Consider the following 21,992-nt stretch of genomic DNA (forward strand, 5'->3'; position numbering starts at 1 on the left):
GAGGTTACTTTGGATCGTTTCACCAGTAACGAGGTTACTCTCTGACATAATTTTTCTTAATAGTCTTATGCGAGTACTAATCGTTTTCTTTGCCTCATACTCGTGGGATAATAACAACTTAATTCTTTCTACGGCGGTAGAAAGAGGAACGAACTCCTTCACATGATCATCTTCTACGGTAGCTAGCGACTGAAACATTGCCGATTGAATCCGTTTCATGAGCCTGTATTCAGATGATAGTGTGTGTGTCCCCATGGTTTTACGTTCTTGTAAAATCTCAAAATCAGAAACTATTTTTTCAGGATTAAGTTCATCAGATATATTAATTCCATCTTTTTTTAATTTTTTAATAGCGACAATTACATCATTGATATTTTCATGGTTCATTATATAATATATAAATCTTTAAAATAAAAAAAAAATATCCCAGAACACCTATCGAGTGTATTAGCGAGTTCGTCGGGGTGTTTCAGGGACAGCACAACCAAGAACTCGTAGCTTGCCACCGCAATCTACCAAGTTCATTAGGCAAATATTCCCTCTACGAGAGCCCCTAACCCGCCAAACAACGGTCTAGAGGCCCAAGAGGGAGGACGGCACAGTCCTCATTAAACTCGTAGCTTGCCACCGCAATCTACCAAGTTTAGAGGATATACACATAACATATAACTAACTAAGGACAGCACAGTCCTCATTAAACTCGTAGCTTGCCACCGCAATCTACCAAGTTTAGAGGATATACATATAACTAACTAAGGACAGCACAGTCCTCATTAAACTCGTAGCTTGCCACCGCAATCTACCAAGTTTAGAGGATATACATATAACTAACTAAGGACAGCACAGTCCTCGTTAAACTCGTAGCTTGCCACCGCAATCTACCAAGCTTAGAGGATATACATATAACATATATACAATGAAATGGTTATATACAATGAATGAAGAGCCCCTATCGAGTGTATTAGCGAGCTCAGATTATGAATGAAACGGCACTAACTAAGGACAGCACAAGGACAGCACAGTCCTCATTAAACTCGTAGCTTGCCACCGCAATCTACCAAGCTTAGAGGATATACATATAACATATATACAATGAATGAAGAGCCCCTATCGAGTGTATTAGCGAGCTCAGATTATGAATGAAACGGCACTAACTAAGGACAGTACAAACATGTACGCTCAGCAAAATCACACCCACAATAATTAATCCAGTGGGTGATACGAAAATATGTATCAACCACAAGTCAATATTGTGGTTGGGAATTTGCTGAGCGGGGAGGTTCTTGCGGTTCCCCCCACTATTATAAAAATCGCAATTATGCGCACCACCGACAAATTGTCAGCCATGGGGATTCGATCCTGGACCGCGAGCGTCACAGTCCAATACCATACTGATCGAGCTATCAAACATTGTTACGAACATATGTTTCGGAAGTTAATATATAGCTAAGGAACCAATATTTACAGTAAACAGCGGTTTCTGAATAATAACAGTTTCTGTATTTGTAGCGGTTTCTGAATAATAACAGTTTCTGTATTTATAACAGTTTCTGAATAATAGTTTCTGTATTTGTGGCGGTTTTCCTAAGTAGACTGAGAATCAATAAACAACAGTTTCTGTATTTGTAGCGGTTTTCCTAAGTAGACTGAGAATCAATAATAACAGTGGAATTAATGCACCAGTCAAAGAACTTTCCAGAATGTAAGTTCAGTGAACACACAACTGCAGGTCGATTACAATGAGCAACGGTTTCTGTTTCACACACAGCTTCCTACGGATCAATAACATTATCATGTGTTGTATGATGGGGAAATATTTAAAAAACATAAATAATACTTCTACGAGTAATTAGTTACGATGTAATTAGTTACGATGTAATTAGTTAAACTGACTAATTACGATCATAAAAAACCAACCATCTACGAAGAAAACTATATATTACAAAGTAATCTCCCCTTATGTAATCAAAAATTCAGTAGTGTATGGAGGACCTACTGTGACATAAATTAAAAAATTAATTCAATGTGGTGATGATAGTTAATAATGTGGTGATGATAGTTAATAATGTGGTGATGATAGTTATTGATACTTAAAGATAATTTTCTGTTTATATTTTTTCGATAAAGCTGTTTTATACATATTTTCTGCTACTTTTTGTACTGAATGCGGGTGAATATCAAAATATGTCGCAGCCGCGTTCATAGACTGAAACATAATTACTTTACCGGTTTCTATGTTTGAGGAAATTACCGCCCTCTTTCCGATTGTCTTACATCTGCCTGTATTACCACATGTATTATTCTCGCTGTATGTGACAACACGAAGGTTGGATAAATTATTGTTTTGAGTGTCCCCGTCAATATGATCAATAACAAGACCGTCATTGATCAAACCCTTGTGACACTCGTACGTAAATCTATGACACAAACAATGTTTTCTCCTCCCAGCAGTAAACATTAGATAACCATGATTAGTAATATAACCAACTTGTTTCTTCAACTTGCAGTGTCTGATGATACCATTAATATTTGATTCATAGTTTGTTTTGACAGGATGTGGGACAAATATATTTTGCTCCATTATAATAATATTATATGTTTAAATCATTGTTTGTCTGAAATCTTGATATATAATCCCTCACGGATTTTATAGCGTTTTCACCGCTATTATTTTTTTTGTCATAATATCTTTTAAGCTCTCTGAACCGTTTCCCGCCACACTTTCCACATAATTCTGTCTTTCCTCGCACTCCAATACCACACCGTAGACATGGTATTGGTCCTAGACTTCCTCGTCGTATGTTTTGTGAGTGCATCCAACAAAATTCCTTTCTACAGTATTTGTTGCATCGATTTACTGAGCCGATCATCAACCATCTACATTGGGACATTGTATATATATATATATAATTTTCTTTATTTAAATATTTGTTTTAATTATATGAACGAGTTTGAGAGATTATCCCAAACTAGGCCTGTTAAGTATAAATTCAACCTTGACAGATTATCTTCTGACTTGCCAGTACGAGATCTGGTTGATCCGAAAAATAAAAGTTTGATCTCGAAAATTCACGACGCCAAGAAAGAATTTTACGCGGATGGTGCATCTCATACATGGTCAACGTTCAAGATTATACGCAACACTGTCACGGACGCCACAATGAACGACAAGCGAGCGGCAACTATCATTAACTACATCGCTGAATACGAGGGCAATCAAAAATATTTCTTCAGAGTAAAATTTATTGTATTAACAGAAACAGATAGTTGGATTATCCGTGACAAATATGATCCTGTCCTTGGTAATAATAAAACTATCATATTAAGTAAAAATTTCAGACCGGGTCTATTGACTGGTATTGATAAACCGTATTATGAGCGAGCATATCCTGTAACAGCAGTTATTTATGGAATCTATGAGATAAATAAAAAACCCAACGTTGATAAACTAGCGCCGATGAAATTTTCAAGGTTAAATTGTGTAGCTGAACGAGTAATAGAACACTTTACAAACGCGATGCGTGGAAATGGATTAACTGATTTAAGGCGTGAAAAAATAAACTCGTGGGCTGATTCAGTTAAGGATACCGGTGCTACAATAAAAGATGTTGCTGAGTTAGGAAAAATATTAAAATTTCCAATAACTGTGGCGACAATAACGGGAGAAGTACTGTACCAGTCGAAATATAAATCGAAAGGAGCTCCAATAAATATTATCGATCATAACGCGCACGCATGGACTAACGCGGTAACAATATTTCCACGTGATCGAACTGTTAGATTTTACCCCCCAGATAATTCTGGGGCAGATAGTATGTTTGATTTTATCAACGAAATAAGTAAAACCGATCCTGTATCGGTATGGTTATTTAAAAGTAACGAGGAGGGTGAATTTGATCAGTTTGTCAAACCGAACGGTGAAATATATCGCACAGAATCCCTCCATGACGAGATGAAAAATCTTGCGACGTTTTTACAGTGCAAGCACGCGGAAAATACTGACAAATTACTAACTAATTGTTTTACTGTTCCATCTGTTGCGGCTCATTTCGCCAGAGAACGAAATTCATGGAAACCAACACGATTTGATTTACTCGAGGACGTACGCGCAAGTTGCGTCGAATATGGACATGGCGGATTATGGAATACCAAATACAATTACAATAATGTTATTTCGGTTGATATGGTTGCATGTTATCCAGGAAGTTTTCTGGGATACGGAGATTGTTCTGTGTACTTTGAAAGATTTGGTCACCCTACAAACGAGATGACGCGAGTGGCAATTAATGGACCATTACCTGATTTTGATCTGACTGGATTCGCCTGTATTGAGTCGTTCGAGTTTAACGAAAATCTTCACAAGATTTGTTATGTTTGGTTTGGCAGACATTTTTGTGAAAAACGTTGGGCACCTATAGTTTTGTTGCGATATATGCTAGATTGTGCGATACTGACATCGTTGGTGGTCAGTGAGGCAATTATATCATATCATGCACAGACCAAAGTTTGGTTGCCCATGTCAGATTCTGAAGTTATTAGCGAGTTTAAGGATATTTCCGAAGATGATATTCCTAATAAACTCAAAACCGCAAAAGATCTCGGTAGAAAAATTATAGGTAAATTTACTCAAGGTGGTGCATATGATTATAAAAGACATCACGCACGATTAATTTTAGATGATGCCGAGTACGATTTTATAATCGCTGATACAACGGCGAAAAATACATTTGTAAATCGAGAGAGTGTTTATTTATCCGACGGAACAAAATTAGGTACGATCGTTAGTTACATAAATGACGTATCCCCGCAATATACTCATCTAAGATCTTCCATGTTGGCTTATGTTTCTATAAATTTATTATCGATGATTAATAGATTTCCTGAGACCGCAGTCAGAGTCGCAACAGATTCGTTTTATATTTCAAGTAAATATTTAGAACCTGTTATGAAATTTACAAGTAATGATGAACGATGAGGTTCGTGGAGAATAAAAAAGGAACTATTACACAATTATGTAGAATCAGCAGATGTTCCAGTGAGAGATTTTTATCGTGAGGGTAATAAAATATCAGAAATGTCGAAGGCACCATCGTTGAGTGATCCAATAACCAGATATAAGACAGTATATCTCAATGGACCTGGTGGATGCGGCAAAACGACTCGAGCAATTAATGTTTTTAGAAATTCAGATATGATCGTGCTGACACCCACACATAGACTCGCACGTGAGATGAAACAGCGGCAAGTACAATCGTGTACGTATCATAGTTTCTTTCGGTGGCGCGGAGATACATGGACTCCTGAGCGAATGGGAGAAAAATATATACCTAAAATAATTATTTGGGACGAGATATGCACGGTCTCATTGGATACATTAAAAACGTTTCTTGATTGGTTGTTGACGAAAAATACCGCCATAATAATGTGTGGCGATCATGGTCAACCTCCGCCTTTTGTTGGACCATCTCCACATGATTGGTTAAAAAATTTCGTTGATTATTACGAAGAAATAGATGATGATCATAGAGCTCTTGATGCAAATTTGAAGGAGTTTAAAAAATTAATCAGATTACAATCAAACAAAATTCAGTGTGAAATAATACGTGGAGTGATCTCAGAGACCTCAATGAGTGATTTTTTGAACTCATGGAGACCCACCGATTTGATCGTAGCAAGTAGAAAAATAATCAGAGACGCTTTACAACAACAGTTATTTCAACTGCATAAAGAACAATATTCAGAATTACCCATACCGTTGTGTTATAGACCATCAGATACACGAAAACAGAATATTAATGTTGATATTCCAGGACCCTTGACAGAGTCAAGGAAACAGATTCTCGTATTAAATGATATTGTCGCCGTTGATATCAGTGTGGTCGAAGATGCATTACGCGCTGACAAATCTCCATGGGTGTTGGGATACGCTATGACGATCCACTCGTCACAGGGATTAACTATTTCTGATACACGAGTCTGGATTGTAGACGATCGCATCGAGTGGTCAAATTTAGTTTATTTGGCGGTATCGAGGGTCAGAAATATATCTCAATTACGTAGAATCATAATTCCTGAAATCGTTGATAAATTTAACATCATCGATGATGATATAATAAGAAAAAAATTAATCGGATACAAACAATCTGACAAAAAAAATAAACGTGACTTTGATCTTGATGTTGAATTTATTATTGAGTTAAAACAGCAGCAGAACAATCATTGCACCAGTTGTAATTGTATAATGTTATGGCGATATTCGAGTAATGATTCAAGACAATTTACCGTAGATAGAAAAGATAATAGTCGCGGTCATACACGAGAAAATACCATGTTAACCTGTCTTGAGTGTAATCGACGTAGAGGCGCCAGTTAAGTGATCGAAATCACCGAAGTGATCGCGGTGGTAGTTGTGTATCCTCGGGAATTATTTGTAGTTGTTCACGTGTAAATCCACGTTGAGGAGCGGCCAAATCTAATCTGTAGATTGCAGGTCTGGAAACGCCTACATTTCTTCCAGTGGATCTTGTCACGGTAGATATTTTGTGTGTGGTAACACTCCAAATAGGATCAGTTGCTCTCGCTTTACCACCTTCAAGTTCACCAGGCTCATATAAATATCTGACTGTGACATCACCTAATATTTTTTGTTTTCCAGCATCTTTCCGTTGTGTTGGTATATTTTTTTTTGTGACCGCGCTAATGTGTTTCATGTTGGTTGTTCGTGTGATCTCATTATTTAATGCAGCTATCACGTTTGGTAATCTTGCCACCCATTCGCGAGATCTTTTATCTTGAATAAATTCCCTCGCGTATTGATATCCAAATAACCGTTCAGCAAGTGTTCGATTAAATCGCTCAACAATTGCTTGATCACGATGAATTGCAGTATGTCCTCGTCGTATTTTGGTATTATGTTGTTTCATCAGCGATGATACTGGACCAAGAAATTCCTTACCAGGATCAACCTGTAGTAGCTGTGGCCATCGTAGACCACCTTGTGGTCCGAGTCCTCGTTGATAAATTCGTTCAAACGCATCGGCTACTTCAGATGATGTTTTCGCTGATAGCGGCTCTGCTTCTTTATATCTACTTGCAACATCAACTACGGTTAGCGCGTATTTGTACGTTTTTCCACGCACAGTATCATGCGGTAAAAACAGAATATCAGCTTGATGAACTTCATTAGGAACACTGACATCGAAATACGCGTACTGAATTTGTTTAGGACGTGGTAGATAAATTTGCCATATTGCTTGTTTAGATAACCACGCGCTAGCAGTAGAATGTTTAACCGCCGCTGCATCAGCGAGTTTACCAATTGCTGCTTTGCCTCTCCAGTATCCTCTCGGTGAATAATAAATTGATTCCATTATTAATTACCAGCCCCAATCGCTAATTTACCTTTCATCGAGGATCTTACTAACCAATTAGCTAATGATTCTCTAATATTTTTATTTTTTATAGAATTTAATGAATGAATTAATTTTACATCTGCAATATGCCTATCTTGTAGATTTTTACTTTTATAAGCTACATCATGAGCATGACAAGCTCGATCAATAGCGTTTATTGGTTCCTCGCCTGGTTTTGGTTGATCTTGATCATCGAGCCTGATATCAAGTCTGGTACCAGGACCGCAATAATTATATCCTGGTAGATGTTTTTCTCCGCTGTATTTAGCCCATGGAGCACCTGGAAACTTTGACATCAAATTAGCAATATCACCACCCCGCTTATTAGGTAAAAACGAAAATTTCTTTCTACAGCACATAGAACATTTTCCACCGTACGCTATTTTTTTGTTTTTTGTTGTAACTGTAGCTAAATCAATAGTTGGAGTTTTAACTTTACAGCGTAAACAATATAAATTCATGTTATAATATATATGGATATAATTGATTTCTCAGCAACTCGGCAGCGAGAGCCAGTTAAGCATCATCCTGCGCTACCGAACTCCATCAGAATGATTATCATAGGACCATCTGGATCGGGTAAGACGCAATTATTACTTAATCTGATAATGAGATGGTTGAAATGGGATAAATTATATTTAGTAGCACCATCCGCTGATGATCAACGATGTTATGATGTACTTAAAGATTTCAATGAAAACGCGCGATTACTGGATGAAGATAATGATGTTATAGAGTTTATAACCGATATTGATGAAGCACCATCCGTAGATTCCATAGACGGATTTATTAATAATTTAGTTGTATACGACGATGTGATGCTAGATAAACAATCAAATCCAGCCAGAATATTTTCCCGAGGTAGACACAAAAATACAGACGTGATCTATGTTACTCAACGATATACACAAATTCCGAAGGTGATCAGAGACAACTGCAACATTTTAGTTGTGTTTAATGGCGTAGACACACACACGTTGCGAAATATTCATCAAACTTGGTGTGGTGGTGACATGGATATAATTAAATTCAAAAATTTCTTCTCACGAGCGCAAGCTACCCCGCATGGATTTATAACAATAAATTTACATGATCCAAGAACAAGATATCGTGTGGGTATTGATAAAATATTTGGGTAACAGGGGTGATGATAAAATTAAATTGAATTAAACAGATATCATTAATATAATGAACAACTGTGCGTGGCTGCGTCAAGGAACAACAGATAAATGCAACAAAAGCTGCCGTGGAGAATATTGCAAGAAACATAATTATCTTATAAAGAAAAACCTTCATGCTGGTCCACGAGGTTGTGTTGGATGTAACAACGGCGTTAGAGGATTATATCAGATTTGCAAAAATTGCGGTGGAGATCGATATCGAAGTTTGATGAACTATTATAAACACAGAAAGAACATAAATCCCAAAATAGAAAAACCACCATCAGAACTTGAATATTACTTGAAACATAGAACAAATTCCGAAGATTCAGATGAAGATGAAACAGATGAGGAGAAAGGACAGCGAGAACGCGTTGAAAAATATTCATCAAACTTGGTATGGTGGTAAATTAATAGCAGCAGAGAGGGTACCTACCAACGTTGGTCGTCAAAAAAATAAACAAGAAATAAATAAACACGTAGAGTACTTTATTTTTTCAGCTACTATTTCGAACTTAGGTTTTATTAGTACAATCGGTCATTGCAAAAATAAACATCTCAAGGAAAGTTCATTTGTAAAATCTTGACCTTTCTACGAGATGATTTATTTGTTTGTTTTATTTGTTTTGTCGGAATTCTATGGTCTGTTCACCCTCTCTGCTGCTTTTCTTGATGGCTTCGGCAATGTAAATATAGACGTTTGCATTACCGCTAGTTTCGTTCAGTATATTTTTTATTATTATTTTTGGCTAATTTAATTTTGTTCCCACAGTTCACTAAGTTAGCATATGTTATTTTGAATCCAAATTTGTTTTCCAAAGATTTTGTTCATATTTTAAGGTAAATATATATTTTAACATAGTAAAGATAACAAGATCTTCAAGATATGTTATAAATTAAGATGCAAATTTGTGAATATTCCACATCACATACGTAATTTAATCTGTATTCATTATTTGGAATATTCCACATTGCATTTTTTGGACCATCTGTATCCATAATGTGGACAATCTGTATCCATAATTTGGACAATCTGTATCCATAATTTGGACCATCTATATCCATAATTTGGATCATCTGTAGTATCCATAATTTGGACAATCTGTATCCATAATTTGGACCATCTGTATCCATAATTTGGACCGTCTGTATCCATAATTTGGACCATTTGTATCCATAATTTGGACAATCTGTATCCATAATTTGGACCATCTGTATCCATAATTTGTACCATCTGTATCCATAATTTGGACCGTCTGTATCCATAATTTGGACCATTTGTATCCATAATTTGGACAATCTGTATCCATAATTTGGACCATCTGTATCAAAAATTTGGATCATCTGTAGTATCCATTATTTGGACAATCTGTAGTATCCATTATTTGGACAATCTGTATCCATAATTTGGACAATCTGTAGTATCCATTATTTGGACAATCTGTATCCATAATTTGGACAATCTGTATCCATAATTTGGACCATCTCTATCCATAATTTGGACCATCTGTGTCCATAATTTGGATCATCTGTAGTATCCAAAATTTGAACCATCTGTATCCATAATTTGGACAATCTGTATCCATAATTTGGACCATCTCTATCCATAATTTGGACCATCTGTGTCCATAATTTGGACCATCTGTATCCATAATTTGGACCATCTATATCCATAATTTGGACCATCTGTAGTATCTATAATTTGGACCATAATGTTGAGAGTTTAGTTTTATATCTCTTTCCACTCATGAATATGAAAATTACACCGCTTGTTAAACCCACTATTCTATAGTTTAAGCTCGATTTAGCGAAACTTGCTGTACACTAATATGCATGCAACAAGGTTGCCTCAAATGTTCTGCAGCCAGATGAAAAGCTTGTCATTTCAGAATGGATCTGTAGATAATTTGACTGATTGATATATGATGTAAAATTGGATATTGTATATGTGATATATCACCTTTACTTTACCGTGAACTTTTGTCATGTATTTCTTTTGTCTATGAATTGTATATCTAATATAAGTTGCCCTTTGATCTTGCATTATGGTAATGTGTAGTTACTCTGTGGAAACTGGGATATAATTATTTGTTTATGCTGTAGGTAGATGAAGCAGGAATATGATACCACTTTCAAGGGCAAAACTGTTCAGTATTTGGGTAGCAATTGCAAAAAAAAAAAAATACTGTGTTCTTTTAACAGAATATATAAATACACGATGTAGAAGAAATCTATTTTAATCAATAAAATGCTCATTAATTTCAAAGACAATCAGGCTGAAATTTTGTAGCTAATCCTTAAAAGTAACGGTACTTTTATCATAGGGTATCTCAGATGAAACTAACCCTAACCCTAACCCATAGGGTATCTCAGATGAAACTAACCCTAACCCTAACCCATAGGGTATCTCAGATGAAACTAAATTCTTTTGGAATGCTACAATTCTCATCTGACCAACAGTGGCACAGTCACTTCCAGTAACTCTTTTTTTTTTCTAGTGGAGATACATGTGTTGATGAATTTTGATATGCAAAAGTGTTAATTATCTGATATATCTCGAATATAAATGTTCTGAACCAGTGACCGGAATTTATTGACCGGGAGGGCTTTCGTTCTTTCTCGTTAGCGGAACAAATTTTTATTGGAAGAATTAGTGACATCATTACAAGACAGGTCTTTGCTATTTAATGCATCGATATTTACCATTGGTCTACGTGGTTCGTACTCGTTGACGTGGTCACTTCATTATTTTAATTTACAAAAACTACAAAGCTGGGTCATTTATGGATTTCTGCCCTTTCAGCTTTGATTTCATTGCAATATTTTATAAGTGTTGTCCGTGTGTAATCCCACTTAAAACATTGAGAATTTTAGTCCATAAACGCGCGTTCCTTGTTAGTTTGTCTACATCATCATTAGTTATATTTGTATTTTTTACTCGACCAGGTCCAAAATAACCAGTAATTCTTATTTGGTAAACAAATCAATCATTGTTAATGTTTGCATTGGAGTGTGGGTTTAAAATTAGGATCATTATCAGTAGAAGTAAACATGTTTATTAGTGTCTGGGGCATGGTTATTTGAATTTCCCCACTAAAATATGGAATTTTTGTTTGTGTTGTCTTCTTCCAGTACTTGGGTAATTTAGAGGGAATACAACTTTGGTATATGCCATTCGAAAATACATACCATAATAGATTTTACTATCTATTCCTATTTACCTGCTGACGTTTGTGCAGGAATGTGTTACTACACTTAACAATTTTAAATTAAGAAAAATGTTTCATTTGAACAGTTTGCATATATTAGAATTTTAAATTGAGGAAAATGTTTCATTTGAACCGGGTTTATATATTAGAGTTTTAAATTGAGGATCTTTTAAAAATATATTGTTATAACTAAATCAAAGACATCTTTATTAAAGACAGGCATTTTAATTTTCAGACGAGGGAGGAGTGCTGAGATTTTTTAACCAGGATATTTTTTTAAATTTTGTTTTATCTCAATATAATTTGTTTCCCTTCATGTGATGTCTAAATTGTTTTCCAGCTAATTTGGGACCTTGTATTTTCTTTGAAGTCATTCTGCCTTCCTCCCCACCCAAAAATAAATAAATTAAATAGTAATTTCCCTACTTTCTAATTTTGTCTTCATTATTTTTCTCAAACAGGCTTGAATGTTATTACCATTGACATAATTTTGAAGATTGCCCTTCTTGAGAAAAGAAACTTGGAAAAAACCCATGACTAACTTTCGAGTTAGCTGGATTCCAAAAAGAAATCAGTTCAGAATGGAATTAAATCCTCGAGAATCTTGTAAGGACCAAGTAGGCAGTGTTTGAGCAGAGCTTAAATGTACGGGTCCTTGCGGTCATATCCAAGAGCCAGAATGTTTGTCAAGCATTGTTGAATACGAAATGTCATGAAAACATTCATCAAGGGTAAAATGTTTAGAACTGTTGAATGTTGATAACATGAATGCAAAGAAAGTTCAAACATGTATGAAAAACGTACCAAGCAGACAATCCAGAAATACATTGTCAGCGCTTACAGAAAAATGTAAGGCGAGTATCTGGAATGCTACTTCTAAGAATCATGAAGATGAAAATTCACAGGGTTTTCTTATAGCAAAGAAAGAGCAAGAAATAAAACGTAAACAACATAAATCCTGTAACGTCCAGTCATCCGCTTCAGAGCAAGTTGATAAGAACCGGGAAGATAAATTTGTTGAATGCTATCTGGATACAGCATTACAATGTAACCTCGTACCTGACAGGTGTTTTCAATATCCACAGAATGAACTTCCATTTATTCAGAACAGTGGCTGTGAAAGGAATGGTAATGATTCTTTTTCTAGTATTTATACCAATAGCGGTTCAAGCAAACATGTAGAAATAATATTACCAACCAATTTGCCAGCACAATTTTCAGATGAATGTTTTGACAATGTTACCAGTGATCTAAAACCCAGTGATGCAGAGATTTGCTTCAACACAAACTATGCAAGTCGTGATTACCAATATACTTGTGATTGTACAAATGCCTCGCAAAAAGAGGAATCTGGAAGATTTTCATCACCTTCTGACAACAGTATCAAAAGAAACACGGATTCGTTAGGTATAGATTCAAATAACACCAGGTCATTGCAGTATGACATTTCAGGAAAATCGGTCAAGTCCAGGCATTCAGAATCTGTACATTCTAACGGTGAAATACATTCTGTCTTTGTAGCAGAGTCCGATTCTGCCAATTCTGAATGTGAAGTTATGTGTCACTCTCGGTTCGAATCAGAACTGTTAGACCATGAACGAGAGTCTGCAAGTTCTACAGAATCACTATTTAAGTCATGCAAGTCCAGCAGCCTTGAAGACCCTTTCTATTCATCACCGTCTGATATACAAAGCCAGAGTGAATCTAGCCATATCATTATATCTGAGCCCATGCCATATCGTTGTTGCAGTTTAAAAGAGTCAATTCCAGTCCTCTCTGATGGCTGGAGTGAGTGTCAGTTTTCATCGCAGTCTGAACCCTCCCATTCTGACACCAAAGAAAAACCCCAATCTTCAACAGAGTTAATTTCATTCCCAACGGTATGTACAGAAGATTCAAAGGCAGCCCTCTCGAAAGGTCAAAGTGAATTAAGTTTTTCAACACACTTGGAATCATGCCTGTCTGATAATCTCAGAACGTATCATGGTTCACAAGATTACAAGCAGTTTTGGCTTAATAGTTCTAGTGAATCGAATTATTCAACCCAGTCTGAGGCTTCCTTGCTCGAAAGGTCAAGAGAGGCTTTATATGTCACGCCAAAAATGTTTGCCCAGTTTAACAACAAATTAGTGTCAAGCTCTTTCAGACATTACTTATTACCCTGTGACCAAAGACAGTCGGAAGACCGATCAATTATTTCAGGTCAGTTATCAAGTAAATCAGCTACGTCACATGGTATTGCTTTCTCAAACGCAACTACTGCGAATATGTTGTCAAATTCCAAAGAGTTTTTTGATGTCAGCGCATATGAATTTGGTCTTGTGGCTGGCAGATTTCATACGGCCGCCAAAGAACCTGGTGTTCATGAAAAACCTTTCTTTACAAGACCACCGATCGTTGGTAAAGGAACACAAAATCATGTTAGGAATAGAGTTTGCTATTGGTATCAGGTAATGCAGTTATATTTTACCCTTATGACAGCTTTATCAATTGGGGAATCATTAAAATGGTTGTTTCAGTTACAACCTGTAACAATACGAGCTCTTCAGGGATTGCAAACCATTCTGATATATCCATTTACCAATTTGAATGAATTTTTTAGCTGTAAAAGCAGAGAGTCGCCACCTGGTGATGAGGAATGCATGTCAGTGGAATGGATGCGATTACAGACTTTCGAGAACTACCCCATTACAGCTAGTGGTAGCCCGAACCGTCTTGCGAGAGAGGGGTTCTATTATACAGGACAGGGGACACAGACCAGATGCTTTTCCTGTGGGGTGACACATAGTGAATGGAATTATTTCGACAACCCCTCTGAAGTTCATCGGAGATTGTCTCCCAATTGCCCGTTTTTAAATGGCAGACAAGAAGGGCACGTTAACATCCCCATGAGTCCTGATGGAAGGGGAAATGTTGGCAGAGCAGACAGGGACTCAATACCACCTCCATCTCTTCCAGTTACCACATTGTCTATGTCAGGTACAGGTCCAAATCAGGTTGAGGGAAGTAGAGCTGTGTCTAGAGAAGCAACAAAAACGCCAAGAACTATTAATGAAGATGACAGTCTAATGGTAAGTTATTGCTTTCGCCAAAAATCAGTCCGAATGTGATGGAATTTATTTAATGTTCAATGCTTGTAGATTTACAACGTTTGAACAATTTTCTATATTTGATTTTGCATGAAATGTCTTTACTTCATAGATTTCCAAAAGGTACACTTTTCCAGATTTGGGAAATGACTGCAATAGTCTTTAAATTAAAACCAAAGTTCCCAATATTGTGCATATGATGGGGGCGGTATAAATAACTTTGCAATTAATGTGACCGAATAGTTCTAGATATCTTAAAACAGTATTTTGTCTTGTTTTTAACTCTCTTGGAAGTAAAGTCAAGTAATGAAATTGGTTTCAGTACAGTTTAATTAGTTTTACATCACAGACATGGCCTAACTTTTGTGTGTGGCTTGAAGTTATGGCATCTTTATGATTTTGGGTTCAAATGGTCAGAGGTCAAGGTCATTTTCTCTGAAAGTAGACAAACGGATTTTGTACACAAAACATTTATTTATAACATAGAGGAGGATTAAACTTGGGTCGGTTGTGGATGTGTGATCTTCTGTATCCAAATGTTATTGATCTAGTTCATACTGTATTAACCCTTGATATGTATAGCTTGCCAAAACCAGTTTTGAATAAGTGCCCTTTGGAAGGTGAAATAATTAATATCCTTCATAATTAGGCTTATTTTCCAAGGAAAGAAAATGGCTACACTTATTAGCTATTCAATGTCATGATTTACATTATATTATCATGTCTTTGCTCAAAGCAAAAACTTACATGTTAACAATTTCAGTTGGAGAAACTGACCTATGTTGTTCTATGTTGACTATGAAGGTTGTGTAATTATTCCTATCTTTTTAAGTAAATGTAACCGTCAGTCTGATTCATTAAGTTTCTTTCAATTACGTCCATACAGAAGTCAAATCATTATATTGTTTCTAGTGTATGCTCTTAAAATAAGTAATAGAAAATAGTGAAAAGCAACAAGGTTTGTAAAATTCAACAAATAATTTAATTCCCTAGAATACAAATTGAACACGAGAAAAAAACTTACAGTATTGCGAATTGAATCCCAAAATAATCATAGAAGTACAGAATAAGTCCCAGTAATTTAAAGTCCTGCATAAAATTCAGTAGAAGTCTAAAATTATCTAAAGCTGAAGGTGTTGATGTGTCCGTTATAACCTGTATAAGGCTGATGTGTCAACATCCTTTCGTTGAATCACAGTAAATATAATTTCAGGTTTGAATTCCTGTAAATTCCAACGAATGTCTCTATCCAAGAATTTTATCTGAGCACTTTTGTATTTTCAGAGAAAATGATCATTTGAATTCAAAAATTGGAAAAAATAGATTCCAGCCTGAAATGAAATACTGGACACAGCATATAAAACAACTTGATTGTGTTAGATCTTAAAGCACCAATGAATGTTCCCTTCAGTCAAAGATTATATAGTCTTCTGCCTGATCTCTATCACAATTAGCATTTTCCTAATGGAAAATAACATTCTAGAATGATCCTGATGTTTAACAAACCTATTACTGAAATGAAAATATATAACCTGGATTATGTCAGGTATACCAGATAAATTCCAATAATCTTGACCTAGACCCAAATAAACATATTTATTTCTATTAATAATGATCCTGCTATCAAGCCCATTCACATAGAGAATATTTTAACTATGCATTAGTTGTCTACGGAATACAATTAAAAAAAGTCAGTTCAGTTCAAGCAGCAATGAACTCAATTTTGGACAAGGTCAAGTCCAATATACAATGTTACTTTATAATAACATGTAATGAAATAAAATACAAAAAACCATACAAACAAGCATTGCAAATTAAATAAACCTAACGCTTCCTCTCATAAATAAAAGATTTACACAATAAAGCTTTTTTTTTACTAGTAGTCAAATATACATGTGATAAAAGATGACAAAAGATGAATTCTTATGAATGACGCAAATTATACATAACCAATATATTTCTGAACACGTGAAAGTGCATCTGCTATTAAATTGTAATTTCCCTTAACATGCCTAATGTCTATGTTTTATTCTGGTAACAGCAAACTCCACCTTAATAATATTTGATTTAGTTTTTCATCTTGCCAATGAAAGCAAGGGGGTTGTGGTCATTAAGCACACAAATTTAAGAAGAAGCATGGATTAATATACACTCCAGAGTATTTCAATGCCAATATCTGAGCCAAATATTCCTTCTCAGTTGTGAAATAATTTATCTGGTGCTAATTTATCAGCAAAATAGTACAATGGATGATCTACAGCATTGTTTCCTTCTTGAATCAACTGCTTCAACCCTATCACTTGCTTCAACAAACATTTTGAACGATTGACTGAAATTTGGAGCTGAAAGAATTGGTGCACTCTTAAGTATGGACTTTACTTATCAAAAGCCTCCTGTCATTTCTTAGACCTACAAAACTTGGTTTTCTTGCTCAATAAACATTTCATTGGTTCAGCAATTATGGACAAATTGAAAAAAATTTCCTCAGATATCCAGCCAAACCCCAAAACCGCATCAGTTGCTTTTTACTGATAGGCACAGGGAATATAGATAGCCTTGACCTTAGCATCTATAGGTTTATTCACAAACCTTGTCGCTTTTCAATCTTTTCCGTTATTTATTTTAAGAGCATAGACTCGTAACAGAGAATTGGGTGCTCGACAGAGAATTTATCTTCTCTAAAACATTTCAGAAAAATTTGTTTTTAAAACTTAAATTCACCCTGTTTTGAAATTTTCCGAAATCCCAGGTATTATTTCACATTTTAGAAATATTTAGTGAAACTAACACGGTTTTACAATGTCATCTAAAGTGGAGTTCTTTATTTCAAGTCCTACCCAGGAATAGTTAGACTCCTTGAAAAAGAATGATTTTACTTCAGCTTGCCAGTAAATATTATCTTTCTGAGGGAAAGGCTTCTTTAACAAAGCAAGAAATAAAAAATATTTTGGTGCAATTTTTGGTGGTAAAGAATATTTTATATAAATGTGTTTTGGATTTAATTAGTAAGTCTCCATGCCCCTTTAACTTATAAGTTATGGAATTGAAATTAAAATATAAGAATAAAATTGAGTTAAGAAAGCTTGAGCCTCAAGAAAGACAATTGCAGCTGCTGCAAGAGAAAGATAAAAGAAAAATGCATTTTGAGAAAGACAAACAAGGTAGGCTAATGCAAATGCTAATGCAAAGAGAAAATTAAGAAAGGGAATTTCAAATTAGATTAAAAGAATTAGAGCTGGCAAGTGCAAAACACTCCACATTGTTTTGATGTTTTCAGGAATATCAAGTTAGCACTCACTTTTCAGGATAAAGAAGTAGATCAATATTTTGTTCATGATGAGAAAATTGCTGAAATATTTTGAAGTGGCCGAGACAGCACTAGACTTATTATTACAGTGTGTACTTACTGGCATAGCTCGTGATATTTACATTTCACTGTCAGTAGAGTGCTGATCACGATGTGGTTAAGACATATATCTTGAAGGGTTATGAGTTGGTACATCAGGCATATTGACAAGGTTTTAGAAATTGTAAAATATCAACTGACCAAATCTATGTTGAATTTGCATGGGAAAAAGCATGACAATTTGATAGGTGGAGCTTAGCCAAGAAAGTGTATAAAGATTACGAAAACCTCAGACAACTCATATTAGTTGAAAAGTTCATGAAATGCGTCCAAAGTGACATTTAGACTTATCTTGAAGAGCACACGGTCCGAACATTAGAAAATGCTACTGGTATTGCTGACGAGTATTCCTTAGCTCATACAGTTTCTTTTGTCAGTAAGTCTTTTACTCAGCCGTCGTCTGGTAAAAAAAGTATTTCAGCCTGTAGCGTGAGTCTTTAACCTGCCAGTGTCCACAAAGAGTGGAAACTATTCTTGTTGAGCATGTCAACTTTTAGACAGAAGTATTTTGATATGAATTCTGTTAAGAATGTTTATTATGTAGTACCACCTGTGAAACTCTTTTGTGGGAAAATAAGTTACAAAGCAAATCGTTCACGATGTTTTAGAGATTGTACATGTTTAATCTTTAGTTGTTGTTTTATATTTCTTTTGATGGATTTATCTTTCTGAAGTTTTTGGGCAATTCTTAATTTTTACATTTCTATAACTCTGTTTTTAATTGGTACTATATAGCCATTATTGTGCTGAGGTATACAGAGATACATACATTTGTTATGCCCAGGCTTCAAAGAAGGATAGGGTTAATGAATTGGGACAAAATCTAGAACACCAATATCTTATAAATATCACTCATGATGACTTTATGATAATACTAATAATCTATATCATTAAATAAACAAGGCTAGAGTATTTTATTGTTTATTCAGTTATATTTTTGAAGACATTTTGCATTGAAACGTATACAGTGGATGAGATGGAAACGTTTTGGCTGGGTAAAGGTTGTATATGGCTCTAGATGATAGGTCATACATGTAGCTACATTGATAAGAATGTCTGAATATGAGAGGTTTTGTTTAAAATGAGTGATCATTATGAGAGTCTGAACTATATTTCCTATAATCATTCATACTTAATGGACCACTATTAATACTGCAGCATGAGCCCAAGTCAGGACCTGGGGAGACAAATCCAAGCATGCTTTTGCATCCAGTGGAGGAATCAGCACAATCCGAAGCAGATAACAGGCCTAAGTTTGCAGAACATGTTCTACTGCCCAGTCGGATCGCGACTTTTAGTCATGGCTGGCCTCCATATTTGGACCAGACTCCTCAGCAAATGGCAGAAGCAGGATTCTTTTTCACTGGTGATTTAAATGTTTTTTATTTGCCAAAGATCTTACATGCAAAGTTTGGAGGAGACATGTATCGATTTTCTGTCACCATTTTGTGGCATAAGTTGTACGCAGAATAATTTAACTCGTGTTTTGCTCAGTATTAATGAAAAGTACATGTAGGTTACAGTGACACACATTTTACACTCAAGTGATTGCATTAAGTTGAGCATTGAATGCCATTTCTTTGACACTATTTGCTTTTCTGGTAATGATGCAGGATATGGCTTTTATTTACAGGTTTGATATGCATGTGTTTTAACAATACGCAACTGTGACAAACGTCTTGCATTTATAATCATTAAATTGCTAAATCACTAGGCCCTTGGGCCTAATGAGTTAATTATTCTGAAAAATACACAACCAATATTGTCCAAACTTTGAAAAGCGACCTTGCATGATGCCTTGCAGTTTGTACAAATGATGTTGAGCTGTAAACAAATATAACGATTGTTACTAAAGGGATGACAAATATAATGATTGTTGCTAAAGGGACAACACATATAATGATTGTTACTAAAGGGACAACATATATAAGATTGTTACGAAAGGGACAACAAATGTAATGATTGTTGCTAAAGGGACAACACATATAATGATTGTTACTAAAGGGCCAACAAATACAATGATTGTTGCTAAAGGGACAACACATATAATGATTGTTACTAAAGGGACAACATATATAAGATTGTTACGAAAGGGACAACAAATGTAATGATTGTTGCTAAAGGGACAACACATATAATGATTGTTACTAAAGGGCCAACAAATACAATGATTTTTACTAAAGGGACAACACATATAATGATTGTTACTAAAGGGATAACACATATAATGATTGTTACTAAAGTAACAACACATATAATGATTGTTATTAAAGGGACAACATATATAAGATTGTTACGAAAGGGACAACAAATGTAATGATTGTTGCTAAAGGGACAACACATATAATGATTGTTACTAAAGGGACAACACATATAATGATTGTTGCTAAAGGGACAAAACATTCTAGAATTTTGTTTCATTACCTCATCTGGCCAAGTGAACTTATAGTATGGCCTGGTGTCCACAGTATATCTGCCATCATTTGCTTTCACCACTCTAGAGGCGATGTTGTTTGTCCAGTATTTATCAAACTTGGCATATAGGTTTATATCAATACATCTGATGAGCAAAGTAAGAGGTTAACCTTCATTTGCTTGTCTGAGCATGTGACCGCTCTGGAAGCCATATATCTGATATATTTTTGATAAAATTTGGAATATATGTTTTGCATCATCAAGACCTTGGACAGATTCGATGAAGAATGCGAGGATTCTGCTAAATTGTGTCCTTAGACTAGACAATGTACTCTTATTGCCAAACAAAAGCTAACTAAAGTCTTTATTTCAAACACCCTAAAGTTGACTTAGTTAAACCAAACCAGAAATGCTGATGTCTCTTTTGAATGCACAAAAATAATTTCCAAGAAGGAAAAAAAAAGCTGCGAGTTAAGTTAAATGTTGCGTAGTATATCCTCTAGATAAAACAACATACTAGAATAACCTCGTGTGTCTCTGATGCACAGCAATATGTGAAGAAAAAGATTTTGTTTTTTTTACAGAACACGTTTCATGCAAAAAGCAGATGTATATGTTTATAGATTTATGTACAAGGAAATATTGCTAAAAACCTTTTTCCTTTTAATTATTTTCAAGCATGCTTGGTATGTTTATTTAATAGAATTTGACCGTTTATTTTTTTCCCTATTATAGTATTTTAAAATGGTAATTTATATGATTCATTGTGCATTATTTAAAGACATTTTTTGTATTCAGTGATATTGTATTTTTAGCTTTAAAAAAGATTAAATAATAAAGGATTCAATAACCAAATGTGCATTCGTATGAAAACACTTTCAGACAAAATTACGAAAAGCAAAGAAACAACAGTCTTGTCAGAGTTCAGTGTTTTAAATTTGGAGTCAGCACAGCTCCCTCTGGTGGAAAGCTCAGTTTAATCCATGAGTGAGGCCAAAGAAGCAGGGACAGTTGCTGGAGTGATGCTGCCTGCACATATTAACTCCTCTTGGAATGTCAGTTAAGGATATTGACTTTAAAAGGTAGGAAGACAGGAGCATGAACCATTATAAATTATAAATCAGTGTATAGTTCCCAAGAGTCAGGGAGATATCCAAAAGAAACTGCTGGTATAATACATGACATACCCTTTTCATGCCAATAAGCGATCCGATCCTGTATATATATATATATATATATATATATATATATATATATATATATATATATATATATATATATATATATATATATATATATAT

The 21,992-nt window shown here is 35.0% G+C and overlaps 1 protein-coding gene across 2 annotated transcripts in view; it reads left to right on the plus strand.

Moving 5' to 3' along the window:
• The window catches only part of LOC149786007 (inhibitor of apoptosis protein-like), a 101,831-nt gene that overhangs the window by 33,940 nt on the left and 45,899 nt on the right, over window positions 1–21,992 (plus strand). For both annotated transcript variants that reach the window (XM_089976296.1, XM_089976297.1), the window contains 2 exons: window positions 14,384–14,852; window positions 19,435–19,642. In XM_089976296.1, the coding sequence (XP_089832422.1) occupies window positions 14,424–14,852; window positions 19,435–19,642 (637 nt within the window). In that variant the 5' untranslated portion in view covers window positions 14,384–14,423. The remainder of the gene's footprint in view (window positions 1–14,383; window positions 14,853–19,434; window positions 19,643–21,992) is intronic.

This window comes from Sinohyriopsis cumingii, chromosome 12 (assembly GCF_028554795.1).
Source record: "Sinohyriopsis cumingii isolate HCF-2022 chromosome 12, ASM2855479v2, whole genome shotgun sequence".
NCBI classification, from domain to species: Eukaryota; Metazoa; Mollusca; class Bivalvia; order Unionida; family Unionidae; genus Sinohyriopsis; species Sinohyriopsis cumingii.